At 40.8% G+C, this 14670-nt stretch overlaps 1 protein-coding gene across 1 annotated transcript in view; it reads right to left on the bottom strand.

Moving 5' to 3' along the window:
- Positions 1–12940, bottom strand: part of arid3c (AT rich interactive domain 3C (BRIGHT-like)) — an 81965-nt gene extending 69025 nt beyond the window's left edge. Inside the window, exons 1-2 of the mRNA XM_005733666.1 lie at positions 12694–12940; positions 11911–12495 (exon numbers count right to left, since the gene is read on the bottom strand). Of these exons, the coding sequence (XP_005733723.1) occupies positions 11911–12495; positions 12694–12732 (624 nt within the window). The 5' untranslated portion in view covers positions 12733–12940. The remainder of the gene's footprint in view (positions 1–11910; positions 12496–12693) is intronic.
- Positions 12941–14670: the final 1730 nt, after the last annotated feature.

The raw sequence follows: 14670 nt of genomic DNA, 5'->3' as shown, positions 1-14670 counted from the left end.
AAGATACGAACGCCAAGATACGAACGCCAAGATACGAACGCCAAGATACGAACACCAAGTCACTCTGCGATTCGTCCATCGGAGTGTGAATGTCAGAGAGAAAGAGCGTAGGAAAAACTGTTTGGGTGGATGAGGCAAGTTGTGTAAAGCACTTTGAGTACTCAGAGTAGAAAAGTGCTGTATAGGACTTCCGGTGACGCCATGTTGGACTAAGCAGCAAAACGACGAAGCCCCGCCACACAAGGCAAGAAGTGACAACTGAATTTAGTAGGCAACCAATAACCAGGTAAACAGAAAACGTATACAAGATGACTACAAACAAAAAACAAAGAACGCTGAACAAAGATAGCTGGAAGGAAAAAGAAGATAAACAGAGACCTCCCAGCCCAGCTAGCTTAAACGCCGCTAACGATAGCCAAGAACAACCAGAGCTAATGCTACTAGAAGAACTGAAAAAGCTACGTAAAGAGAATCAAGAGGGACACAATCACACAAAGATGTCGCTCGAAAGACTGGAGCAAGCGGTCACGGATATAAGCGACAACGTTGCTAAACATGAAGAGCAAATCGGACAAATGGAGGAAAGAATTAGCGCAACAGAAGACACGCTTATGCGACACCAGAGGTCGCGCTGAGATACCTGATCCACCGAGACCTGGACCTCTCCGCTAAATGCGATGACTTGCAAAACAGATTGAGACGCAACAATATAAGGATTTTTCAGATCCCAGAGGGAAGTGAAGGACACGATATGATCGGATTTATCAGTGAGCTGCTCCGAGGATCACTGAAACTTCCAACGGAGATGGATATTAAGATTGAGAGGGCGCATCGCTCACTTGGCCGCCACCTACAGACCCTGCGGCGCCTCCTAGATCGATAATAGTGAGATTCCTAGACGCAGGAATAAAAGACAAGATCATACAGCAAGCATGGAGCCAGAAGCAAGTCTTTTTTCAAGATAAGCAGATCTTTCTTGACCAAGACTATTCGCCTGACCTACAGAAGAAGAGAGCTAGAGTATACGAGGTTATCAAACAACTTAAAAGAAAAAAACGTGCAAGAAAAATGTCTATACCCAGCGAAGCTGAGAATAAAACTGGACACTGGAGAGAAGACCTTTGCAACAGTTGAAAGAGATTGGAGTCGAAATAGGTTGCGGAGAAAGACGGCACATCGAAGAAGAGCTGAAAGAAGGTTGGAGAAACAACAGGAGAAGGCAAAGGGAGGCGGCGTTGTCGATCTCGGACCTCAGGGTCCTCATGTAGGAAGGACATTAAATTAACTAAACGTCAGAGTGATTTGAAAGTGTGTGGAAAAGGGGGAGACAAAAAAGTAAGAAGTACACCACATACACTACCTGTTCTTACCAAAATATAGACGGGAATTCATTTTGGGTAGTAAAATGTCACTTATCTTAGAAAGTTATATTTTAGTCTGGGCGGAGGTCATGCTTAGGATTAATATGAGTGGACTACACTTACTAAGACCTCTTATACACAATAGTGTAATATTGGTTATTTGTGCATTAAGCACTTTTCCCACAGAGAAAGAGGGTCACACCTCTCTGCCTCGTACCAAATGGGGGTTGCCCACAATGTGGACGACTGGAAGGATGGAAGTCTTGTTCTTTTTTAGCTTTAAGTTTTCTTTCTCTCTGACATATGTTATAGACCTGAGTTCACATTTTCTCTTACAGACTAAGTATATATATACTCGGTACATACTGGAAAGAAAGGGGAATATCCAATTATATAGAGAACGCGATATATGAACTTTGTTAGCTATAATGTAAAAGGAATCAATAACCCAATTAAGAGAAAAGAAATCTTAGGTCAACTAAAGAGATTGCAGTGCTCTGTAGCCCTGATTCAAGAAACTCACCTCTCTGAAACAGAACATGTTAAATTGAAAAGAGAATGGGTTGAGCAAGTATATAGTGCATCCTGCAAGAGTGGGAAGAAGACAGGGGTTGCTATCCATTTTAACAAATGTGCGTACTACAATAATGAAAAGGTCTTTCGGGACGATGAAGGTCGTTATGTTATGGTAATTGGAAAAATCGGAGGCTTAAAAATTACAATTTTAAATGTATACGCTCCAAATGAAGATTGCCCGAATTTCTTTAGAAAGGTTGCATCTCTTATGGCAGATAAAGGCGAAGGACTCTTACTTATGGGGGGGATTTGAACTGTGTTTTAAGCAATAAGTTAGGTAGATCACCAGCAATAACAAGACCCCAGTCCAAAATGTCTAGAAGTCTCTCAGGCATGATGGCAGAACTGGGACTCGTAGATGTTTGGAGGCATCAACATCCTACGGATAAAGATTTCACATTCATGTCTCATGTGCATGGAAGCTACACAAGAATAGATTTTTTCTGTATGTTAAAAAAAGAGCTATTCAGGGCAAAAGAGACAACAATTCAATCAATTACTATATCTGATGATAGCCCAGTTACTCTGAACATTGATATGGGAATGTTTGATTATTTTAAACACTGGAGACTGAACGTCTCATTGTTAAAAAACCCACAGGTAAACAGGAAGTACAGTCTGCTCTATCTGAATACTTTGCTATAAATGATGATAGTAGTATCTCTCCCTCAATAGTATGGGATGCCAGTAAAGCCACGATAAGGGCAAAACTTATCTCTATTGGAGCCAGAATGAAGAAACAAAGGCTTGCAAAACAGGTAGAACTAGAAAATGAAAAAGAAGATTGGAGAAGGAACATAAACAACAAGGTAAAGATGACATATTTAAAAAGCTAAAATGCAAAACAACAATTAGATGAGATATAGATAGACTATTCACATATCTTTTGGGACTGTCCAATAATTCAAGGTTTCTGGTTAAGAATCAAAGAAGAAATAGAGCAAATCCTACAAGTAAATACTGCACTAAACCCAACCATATTTGTCTTTGGAGTTATACTCAGGGAGAGGTACACCTTAGATGAAAAATATATTCTACGGATACTCTTACTGATAGCTAAGAAAATGATAACAGTGAATTGGAAACAAACAACCTCACCATCCACAGCACAATGGAAACAGACTGAAAAGAGTTCATACAATGGACCGAATGACAGCAAGCTGAACTGAAGGTGAAGATCTTCTACCAGGAACTGTGTGGCCAGATTTGGGTGAACGAACAAGAACTCTGGAACATTGTAATATTAAGCTATAAATCTCTACGACATGTTATTGTATTAATCTTGGTCTGTTTTGTTTCTTCTTTCCTGTCTTAAATGGTCTCATGTCAGAGAACGTTAACATGTTGTTTGTTTGTTTATTACCACAAAAATTACTAAATAAACAGTTCTAAAAAAAAAGGTGCTGTATAAGAACCAGTCCATTTAATTCTAAAACTAATTATTATTTTTACTTTTGATGCACAGTTTTCCAATAATACAGTTTTATGTGTATTGTTGAGGAAAGGGGGATAGAAAGAGATGAGCACACCTGTCATCACGTCCCAGAGAGGGTTACAGGTCTTAACATCTTAATACAAAGTTCAAGAACAGAGTTTATCTATTTGTGCTTTTGCTAATAGTAAGTCATCTTTATTCTTAATCAAAGACAAAGTATGAGGCTGATACCTAACCTCCTGACCTTTTACTGTGATTTGGCCTGTGTCATCTGTACTGGGTTGGTTGTACCAGCGAGGATTGCAAACAGGGCATACAGCCCAAATCTTGCCTGCTTTTAGTTCTTGGTCAGAATGATTAAGCAACGATTCAGAGAATGTCTGACAATCATGTAAGATTTAATTAAAAATAAATAACTGAGTATACTGTGATTGACACACAGAGATTTGAAGGAAACAAGTGAGAGAAAGTATTTCTATGTAACCAGATGTTATCTTAGAAGATGTGATGCTCCGAATGAAAGAGTGAGAAGGGACAAAGGATGAGCAGCTATGAAAGTTGTGCAGATAAGAGATGCTGCCTTTGTCGTCTGTGAGATGAGTGGTTCAGAAGGTTCACAGTTGGAAACTGCTGCAGAAAAAGGGATCAACCGCTGCCCAAACTGTGCACTTACAAAGTGGTTTTGTCATTTCTGGGTTTTTCTCTGCTCATGTTCGCCGTGTTAGATTAGAACTTTAAGAGGACTTGGATTCCCATTGTCTTCCTGTGGATTATAACTTTGACACTCTGTTCCTGGGGGATTGAAATCTCCGAGGGGTACTGCTTTCCTGTTGGACTATCGCTATCAACATGAAACAGATAAGTGCATCTTCAGGTCTGGATGTGCTCATTCTCTTCTCCAACCCGTCTCCTCGCTCCATCAGCGGCCTCCCACTTCCCTCTGCTGGGGTGGATGCAAAGCTGTCACAGAGATGCGTGGCTTCAGGTTTCAGCACTCCTGTTTGTTAGTGTGTTTCATTGCAGATGCATCATTTGGAGACCCAGCATGTCTGATGGCTTCCTGCTAGACGTTTGTCCCTCCACCACCCCCTTCCTGTCACGCGTCACTCTTTACCGGTCTCTCGCCAACCTAGCCTTCACCACCTTGTCCACTCTGCCATTATACCCACTCTGATGATAACATGAAAAATAAAATAAATACACAAAACGTAAAGATTAACAAGAGGAGGATACAGACAGTTGATAACGCTGCTCTTGTGTGCGTGTTTGGCACAACAAAGCATTCAGACCATTGTTCTGCTCCCCGACAGGAAATGTTATTAATCCAAACAACCTTATGTGAAAGTAAAGGTAAAACTCTTAATCCACATTAATATAAACAGCTGTTAGGTCAAAGCTGGAGTTTTCCAAGCCAGGATTGCATCGCCTTTGAATCGTCATTTTTCATTAGTTTCTCTGCCCTTTTAGCTCCTCGTCAGGCTGCCTAGTAAATTTGGCTGTTGCCTGATATAAAAAAGAATATGCCTTTTTTCAAAAAGGACAAAACCTAATTTAAACTCAGTTTCAGTGACCTTGTGGTAAAGAATTTTTAATGTATGTATATTTTAAATAGTTATGTCCTAAAAAAAAAAAATCTTGGAGACTTCCTGCGTACCACAGTTTGAGAATGACTGCCCTACAGAAGCTGGCGAGCAGGGAGGCTGACCAGTGAAGTCGAGGTGAGTTACAGAGCAAACTCATGGCCCTGACTCCTTCAAAGCAACTGAAGACCAGGACAGAATGGAGACTGTGGAAAAGCGGAAGAGTTCTTGCTAAGAATAGCCATAAGTGCCAGTCCAAGAGAAATCATCCTTATACCTGTGGTCCTGTGAATGCAGCTGGAGATCTTGAGCAGTCTCTTCAGTTCCTGCCTGTACTCCAACAGCTTTGAGTTTAAAGGCTCATGTTGTTCTGTCACTGTTTGGCTGTGTGGTAAGCTGGGCCCTGTGCTTCGTACGTCGCTTACTACATCCAAGATCAAATGAAACATCCAAGACCAAACCATCGCGCTAATCCGGTTCCCCGAACACACCTGCTGTTGACGATTAGTACAGCTGGATGAAGTAATGTGACATCACTGGGTGTTGTAAAAGGGGCTACGCATCGATAGTAGAAACATTGATCGGCAACCCTCTGATTGGTCGGTGAAAATGTGGAAGGAGCACGCTCGGCTCGGTATTTTTCGGCAGCAGAGCAAGAACTCTTGATTGAGGGATTTCAGGAGTTTCAGAGTTTAATCAGAACGCAAGGGAACACTGCAAAGGCTGCAAAAGCAAGGAGAGAGGGCTGGCAGGAAGTTGCTGACAAATTAAACTCGTAAGTAATTTAATAATAACAATAATAATGGAGTGGATTTATATAGCGCTTTTCAAGGCACCCAAAGCGCTTTACAATGCCACTATTCAGTCACTCTCACATTCACACACTGGTGGAGGCAGCTACAGGTGTAGCCACAGCTGTCCTGGGGCAGACTGACAGAAGCCAGGCTGCCATATCGCGCCATCGGCCCCTCTGGCCAACACCAGTAGGCGGTAGGGTAGATTTATGATATTACACTATATTATCCAATATTATATTACATTATATTATATTATATTATATTATATCCCCTTGAACCTAGAACATGGGAACAAGTAAAAGTGAAATATAAGAATATTCTACAGAATGGTAATATTTATCACTTATATTGCTTTTCGTCTCTTGGAAAGAGACCCTGAAATAATCTGTTTGTTTAACAGCAACCAAGAAAAGGGCAGAACACAAAAAGACAGGTGGTGGTCCTGCACCCCCTCGTCAACAAGTTGGTTAAGTGAATAATACCCTCACGGGAAAATCGATATCTCTCTATGAGCACACTGTCGCGCTGAGCTAAAGGATCCTGTCTGTCCCGCAATATACGCTGAATTCTGAAAACTCTCCTTATCAATCTTGCACCTTCCACAATGGGCTGCTCGCGTATACGGACAGGACATGGCTGCGACAGGCTTCCCAAATCCACCTTGGCTTTTATAGCCGTGGTCTCTCATCTTGATTACATGAAGTAATTTACAATTACTACTCTGAAATATGAATTACATCTGTAATAATCACATACATGTAATAGCATGTTAATAGTACATTTCCCTTTTTTTTAGGAAATGACCTGTATGTATCTGTGTGAAATCAATAAATGGATCAGGTGCTGCATTATCTTTAGTTACATTGATGTTACTTATTTATGGTGAAACAGTGGTGGAATATCGCTGTTGCTTTCGTATGAATGACGCGGGCATACCTGCGTGGCCGCGATCTAATCCTGTTTACATAAAGTAAACCTGCTCCCGAGCAGGTTTACGCTTACGGCTCTGTTGCTATGACAGCAAGTCCCGGATGGGCTTCGGGGAACCGAACGATCCAGGATTACGCGAAATCGTCAACAATCTCATCCAGCTAACTCACTTAGCGCGGTACGAAGAACAGGCCCCTGGTGGTGTCAGTGTGCCGAGGCAGACTGTATGAATTGTGCAGACTGGACCCACAATGCAGACACAAAGGAACATGGAACAAAACTTGAATATCAACGAAATGTGAGCCGTTTTATAAGGCTGATAAAAAGGGTACAAAAACAAGAGGCAGAGAAACTAACTAGAACTAAACTGGGGAAACTGCACGCTAAACAAAAAAGACAAAGAACAAAACCTTCAATGTGATTTAAAGAAAAAACCTGAACATGGAAAATCCAGGCAACATGGAGGCATGGAAACACGACGAGGAACAACCGACGACCCGACACTGAACAGAGGAGGAAGATAATGAGAGGATGGGGAACAGCTGGGACAATCAGACCTAACGAGACAAGGGGAAGCAAAACTAGACACACTGCACACCGGACAGAAACTTTCACAGTAAAACAGGAAACACCGTGGACCGCAGACATGAAAACATGAACTTGATATCATAAGACATGCAGACATGAAACACACAAAGGGGAGGGAAACTTGAACACAGGTAGAAAACACAAAGGGAATCTAAAGAACACTGAACTCTAACGGCAACTTAGGTTTAGTAGAAATGAACTTAAATATAGATCGAACACCTCAAAATAAGGTAAAACTGGGAAAACACAGCTGAACAGAGTCTATCGAGAAAAAGGAAGCAAAACTGAACGTGTCAAAGGACCTTCAAAATAAAACAGGGAACATAACACAGGCAGAGACACAGACATGCAAACTAGACACAGACAAAAAGGTCAGCAACATGGGGACATGACTGAGCTGGCTCAACTAAACGGGGAGATCAGACAACCACAGAGAGCAAAGAGAGAGCAGAGCGATACAGGAGGCGTCACCAAAGGGAACCAACAAAACAAAGGCAAAGTACAAGACAGGACAACTAAAAGCACAAAGGAACAAATAATCAGACCACTATCAGAAGACTATGAAAATAGACATAAATCCCTTCTTCAAACCAAAATAACTCCTCAACTCACAAAAAGCTCAAAACCCTGACGTATGTGTGTTGTGTATACTAAAAATGTGCTAAATATGATGTTAAATACTAAAAGGCTGTTATTTGTTTTCATATAAGTGGAAAAGCTGGAAAAATAAGGTGAGAAACAAAATACAGTAATTGTAAACAGAAAGGATATATTCAGTTGGTTCTTTTCAAAAATCATGTGGTCATTGTAAAGAAGGAATATTTGTTTTTTCACCTTTGCTGTTGTTATGAATTGTGACTTAAAGGTTTCACATTAACAAATGATCAGAAGATGGACAGTTTTATGGTTGATTTTGTCACGGTTCAGTATTTTGAGTTTATTATATTTTGGTTTTATTCTGCTTCATGTATCGTTTGAGTTCCATGTATGTATTCCATGTTATTTTGTCTCTCAGTGTCGAGTCTGCGTTCTTGTTTAGTAATTCATGTTTCCTGCTTTATTGTGAAAGTCTTTGTCTTATGTTAGTGTGTGCAGCTTGGTTCCCCCTGTCTCGTTAGCCCTGATCTCTCCCAGCTGTGTCTCCCTTCTGTTCCCCATTCCCTCATTACTACCCTGTGTATTTAAGCCCTGTGTTTTCCTGTGCTCAGTGTCGCGTCGTACCCTCAGAATTATACCTGTGTGTTCAGTTCTCAGTGTCATTGTTCAGTTCATGTTTTCGTTTATCACCAGCAATAAAGGTTCTCAGTTTCAATTCAGTCTCAGAGTCTGCACACAGAGCCCTGACAGAGTTAAATGCCAGGAAGAGGGGATTGAAATGATACTACAGACGGAGCTCGTTCCACAACCACTATCCTGCAGCTGTTTATTTATTTATTTATTTTTAACCAAGAACCTGAGGAGGAGCTCTCCAAGCATAAACTAATACATAGTCATTATTCACTTGTTATTCTTAATTGAATTAATGCTTTTTGTACATGTAAAGATTTTGAGCATTCGAGTATTAAAAGAAAGGAGAAAACATTGTGTTGCATTTTATCGTTTCCTGTGAAAAAATCAATGATCAGTTTATTAAATCAGATATTAAAACAAGTCCCGAACAGTAAACAAATGACTTTTAAAAATCTGTGACAAACGCATTAGATATTATGATGAATACACAAATAAACACACAAAGATTTTTAAAAATGTAGAGATTCCAGAGATGCACCGAGAAACTTCAACACAAGCTTTCTGTCCTCCGCTGGTGCACGTGGCACAAAACTCCAGATCCAAGTAAACTGGGAAATACGGTTCTTATCTCACGGTGCATCCTGCAGCATCCTGTGAAGTTTTGGTTTTCGAGTGCGCTTCAGGTCTTTAGGTTTTCGCGCCCCTCAGCACTAGATGGAGATTGAAAGAAACTACAGGAAGATGTGCTCTGCTGGTTCAGTCATCATCAGAAGTTCCTTTTTCAGAACAAAAGGAGTGTTTTTAACATCTCTGTGTGTGACATGCTGTGAAGCGTCTATTTGAAACCAAATAATTCAAATATTTAAAAAAAAATAAACAATTTTTGCATTACACATACAAAAAAGTAATTTATTGATGTTTCTGCATGTGTAATACAAAAAGTAATGATTACACTTTACTTGTTATTTTTATTGAAATAATGCAGCCTTTTGAGCCACAGTGGTTACGCCCACTCTTCACTGTGTGCCTTCTCCCACTGTCACACTGCACACGTTCCGGTCCACTGTCTCATAGAGTCAAACGTCTGGAAACATAATATGTCAGAATGGATGCAGTGAGTTGTATACGTGACAGAGATGGTTGTTAGAGTACTTTGATCTCCTCTGTAAAGTGATGTGAAAATGCCCTGTGACATAATCACTGGTCAACATCAGGCTACAGCTGCACAGCAACACTTGACTGATGAGCGGCTCTTCCTCTCACAGTTTACGACACACGCAGAGTCCGACTGCTCGTCGCGGCTGCTGTTACCTGCTGCGATCAGCACGCACTCGGCTTTAACAGCATTCTCGCTTCTTGACTAGATGTGTGCGTCTGTGCTGATGCTTTTGCGCGATAATCGTACACTCCTCCAGAGCTGTGCTCCATCACGTTCCACCTCCGAGCACGTGACGTGACATCACCTGGTTGTAGCCAAAGGAAGAAATGTTTTGTTCTGTTTGTGTCAGCGTGCAGAACTGTGACGGTTCATGACTGACTTCAGTGCAGTAACACAGCACGGCTCTGCTGTGTTATTAAAAATGTGTTTATATTAGCACATATACAAATGTAGTTGCTGCAAACAACACAAGTTTTAGGATTATGACAGGATCACCAGGCAAAAACATCATGTCTCACATTTTTTTCAACTGAGACTGATTCTGAGGCCGCACACTGTTTAAGACTGTGAGAGCATTTAGAAGAGAAAGCCCAGAGTGTGGTGGGATTTCTGTTGTGTAATAGTGTGGCAGTGACTCGACTTCCAGACGGGGAAATCCCAGAACTCTTGTGTGGGCGCCAGACGGGAAAACTCCACAGTGCAGCTTCTGGCACGTCTGAGTTTCTGCCTAAACTTTGTGCGACATCTCTCTCTTTCTGCCTCACATCTTTTTATTTCAGCACTGCTCAGCAACTTCTTGTATCTCAGGAATTTCTTTTATTTTTCTGACTCATCTCTATAGAATCTGCTTCATGTCGTCTGCTGTTGTGTAATTAAGAGTTAAAATAAGCTTGAACAGCTGCCCGTCAGCATCGTTTGTGCTAAACACTATTCAAAGTAAAACAGTACAAATATAAGTGACGTTGACCTTTCTCTCCTCAGCGAGCCGTTATATTCATCCCACATCTCATTCCTATTTTCAAAGACTCATTTACCGCCTGTGGTTCTGATTTGCGGCTTTGAGCACACTGAATATGTCGGCTCCACTCTGCTCAGCAGACACAACCATCGGTTGATTGTCCCATAACTGAAAGATTGCACACGAATAACCTCCACAATAATGAAACAACATATACATGGAACATGCAGGCTGTGGCCACACATGCATGAATTTACAGAAAACAAAGAATTACTTCATAACAAATGAATGTGTTTCTTAAATGACCTGATTGAAGGTTTACTCTATATGTGATCTGAAACATCAATATTATTATTCTGTGATATTAAAATAAAATCTGTAGTCACATAAACAAATCCTAGAAAAGAAAAAACTGAATAATGAGTGTCAGGTCACCGTCCTCCGCACACAGCTGTCTTCATACAGACGCTCTGGTTTCTCGTCCTTTAATGTGAAGCATAATGCAGTCACTATGTACGCGTCATGTTTAGGCAAAGCTGTGGATGATCCATCGTAAGCAAAAGATGACCTGAAACATCCACAATCAATCGGTCCATGACTGGGAGAGTATAGATGTGACTGAAGCAACTGGGAAACATAACGACTCACCTGTAACTGCTAACGAAGCGTAAACACACTCTGATGTCTTCCATCTAACAAGACCTGATTTGTTAGTTAATTACTAAAAAATTATTTTCAAAAATTCTGCAGAATCAACTCATTTAACAAAATCTGAGGACTTAGAATCACTGTGGTTACAAACCCATCAGTTATGTTGTTCAGACATTATGCTGATGCAGCCTTTTCTCTGACAAGCTTAATGGTTGGATATTATTCATATTATATAATATTAATATTTTCAAAGTCACTAAATGTAAATGTAATAAATCCTGTGACCATCCAAAACTGTGGGTTACTTCCAGCCGTGGTTCAGAACAAACTGTGTAAAACACCTCAGCAGGTACGTGAGCTCTGTAGGAGCTTTTACAGCGTAAACTGGGAAGTTTGAAGCTCTGTCTGCAAAACAGCAGCAGCACACTACAGAGTGGAACATGTTCTGAGCCCAAACAACCACACACACACACACACACACACACACACACACACACACACACACACACACACACACACACACACACATTAAAGTCTTCTATTTCCATACAAAACCAAACGTGTGTTCGTTTCAATAAATGAAAACGTGAAATGAAAGCTCCACAGAGGCAGAGCGATGCGTTCAGTGGGTCAGTGCTGCCTTACCTGTTTGAACTGCTCCTCATAGGTCCACTCGTGGTTCTGCGACGCGGCGTGCAACGATGGAGAGTCTGCGTGACCGTGGGGAGCGAAGACTCTGAGATGCTGAGACACGCACGCTTCGTGCAGAGAGGACTGGTTTAACCCAACATCGTCCCCGACCTCGTCTTGGTCCGTGAGATCCTGTTCTTCCGTGTCATCTCCCTCCCCGTCCCGGTCTTTAACGCAGATACCGGGGTTGGAGTTCCCGTCTTCGGCGCATATACGGACTTCCATGTGAGGAGGGGTCACTCCTGGGGGTGAGCTTTCAGCTCCGGCGGAGAGGGCGCCTGGCATCGCCAGCTGATAGTGGCGGAAAGCCAGAGCTTGTTGGTGGATCTGGGACTCCACCATACAGCGGAGCTCCTTCTCTTTCTCCGCCTGCCGGAGCTTCTCCTCCAGGGCGAGGCGCGCTGCCTGCTGGCGCTGCAGGTTTTCCATGACAGCCTCGAGTTTCATGCCGCCGCTGCCGAGCTGGTGAGACTGTGCGCCGGGATACGGGCTGTGGGGTGTTTGGCGTGGAAGGCTGCTGCCAGAGGAGAAACAGCTTTGCTGCAAGGGAAAAGCGGTTGGTCGTAAATATTATCACATCAAATGCTTCCTTCAGTAAGCCACGTGGTCGGATATCAGATTGTCATAAAGAGCATAGCACGCGACACATGTTAGCCGCAGGTGAAAAGTTCTGTGAGCGCAGAAAACATGGACGGAACTGGATGTAAAGACAAAATAACATAAAGTCCGGACGCTTACCAACACAGACTTAGCAGTTACACGTGAGTTATCAACCATGTTGCCGAAACAGCCCAATCACGAGTCTTCTTTCAGGCGCAACACGAACATGCTCAGGAATAAATGCGTAAAGCGGCTCAGTCATAAATGCGCCCGCTTTCTTTAGGCAACAAGTGGCAAATGTAGTGAGAATGAAGCCTGGAGATCAGCGCGCCTGGTCCACCTGCAGCAGCAGCGCGTCAGTACTGAGAGCTGAGCGCACGCTGTGATGCAACTACTGACACCTCTGCTCAAGTAACGCCAGTTTATTTATTTAAGCAGACATCCTGAAGTATGTTTACAAACTGGTTTGTGCAGTTTTGTTTTGTATTTTTTGTAAAGCTGAACTTCAACATGACAAAAAACGACTCAAACATACAGTCACGTGTACATCCAGCAAAGGCATTTAAAACCCAGATGTGTCAGTTTTACTGGGATCATAATACGCCTGTAATTTCCATATGATTAAGAGACAATAATATTGTTTTGATATTTTACAACAGATATTCATGTTTGAATATTTCTGTGACGTGTTTTCCGCTCTCACCTGTGAAACTGAGCCTTAAATTTACTTCGTCACATGAATCCAATAAAAAGTCACGTGAAATAAAATCTCATGACTGTTTCCATAAACCTTTTTGTCCAGTTCTGAATTCAGAATTATTAATATTTATGTTGTACCAACGGGACATTTGTTTGTTTGTTTGTTTTTGCTTTACACAAACAAACAAACAAACAAACAAACAAACAAACAAACAAACAAAATAAAGTACGAAAAAAGATGTTGAGTTTCTGGATATTTCTTTTTGTATTTAAAAATTAAGGTGATTGAAAAATAATGAAATTTAAATAATGCTTTTTCAGTTATTTTTACAGTTACATTAAAGTTATGTTTTCATTAAGCCCTCTGTTTAATTGCATTTACCCAGATGGACTAAACCTTCAGCGCACCGCAGAGACAGACACTACAGTGCAACACAAGCTTCCTCTTAACATGTTACTGTGTATGAACGAGTGCTTTTACACACTCATACAGAAACACGGAGCTACAGCTTTAAAATAAAAATCCACCGTGTTGTGATTCACTGAGTCCTCCACTCAGTTTAAAGAGTTTGTCTGTAATTTATATTTTTACTGTTAGACGTTGACTGTTACACTCATTTTATGATTGGAATCATTAATCCTGTGGGATATTGCAAATATCCAATAAAGACAACCATCAACCTGAGAGAGGTGCTGTTAACGTCACAGTTACAGGATTTTCAGTTTTCTATTTAGAATCACTTGTTTTTCTTAGTCATTTATTTAAATGTATCTTTTTCTCTTCACTTTGCTTTGAGCTCAGAAAGACTTTACATGTCCATATAAGGTAAAGCTGTCACTGTATTAACTCTAAAATAATATATTGACACATTTCTCTAACAGAAAAAAGATGCAGACTTTTTCTCTTGATTTAATGCACATTTCTATCATAGTGATAAATGAACTCTGAGTAAAATCCCACTGATTTTTAACACTGAATTGAGTTATTTGAAATTAACACTGGAGGTTCAAAAACTCTGATGGGAGTTGATGTTACTCTATACTGTGTTATTCATACACTCATCTCTAGTGAAAATTAGCTCTAAAATTTGTAATTAATTTTACACAAAGTAGTGTTACTAAAACTCTTCCTGTAGTTTTACCTTTACGGTCAATTCACTGTTTTGCAGCATGAAAACCTGGTTTTTAATAATGCTTTTACATATAAAACAAGTGAGCAAAAACCACAACTGCACAGCAAATTCAACAGTGTTAAATGTTTTGGTGTTAATAGTCTTCTTGCAAAAGTAGAGTTAATTTTACTCTAAGTAGAGTCACATTCTTTTAATGTAACTCTGAGGTGTAAAATGATAGTAGTTAAAATCGAGTGTTAAAAATGAGTGTTTCTCTGTCAAATCTGGAGGTGTTACAATGGAA

The sequence above is a fragment of the Pundamilia nyererei genome, unplaced genomic scaffold (genome assembly GCF_000239375.1).
Source record: "Pundamilia nyererei isolate P.nyererei 1_Seehausen unplaced genomic scaffold, PunNye1.0 scaffold00053, whole genome shotgun sequence".
In the NCBI taxonomy this organism is placed as follows: Eukaryota; Metazoa; Chordata; class Actinopteri; order Cichliformes; family Cichlidae; genus Pundamilia; species Pundamilia nyererei.
The sequence above is the reverse complement of the archived record's forward strand: the minus strand, read 5'-3'. Positions and strand labels throughout refer to the sequence as shown.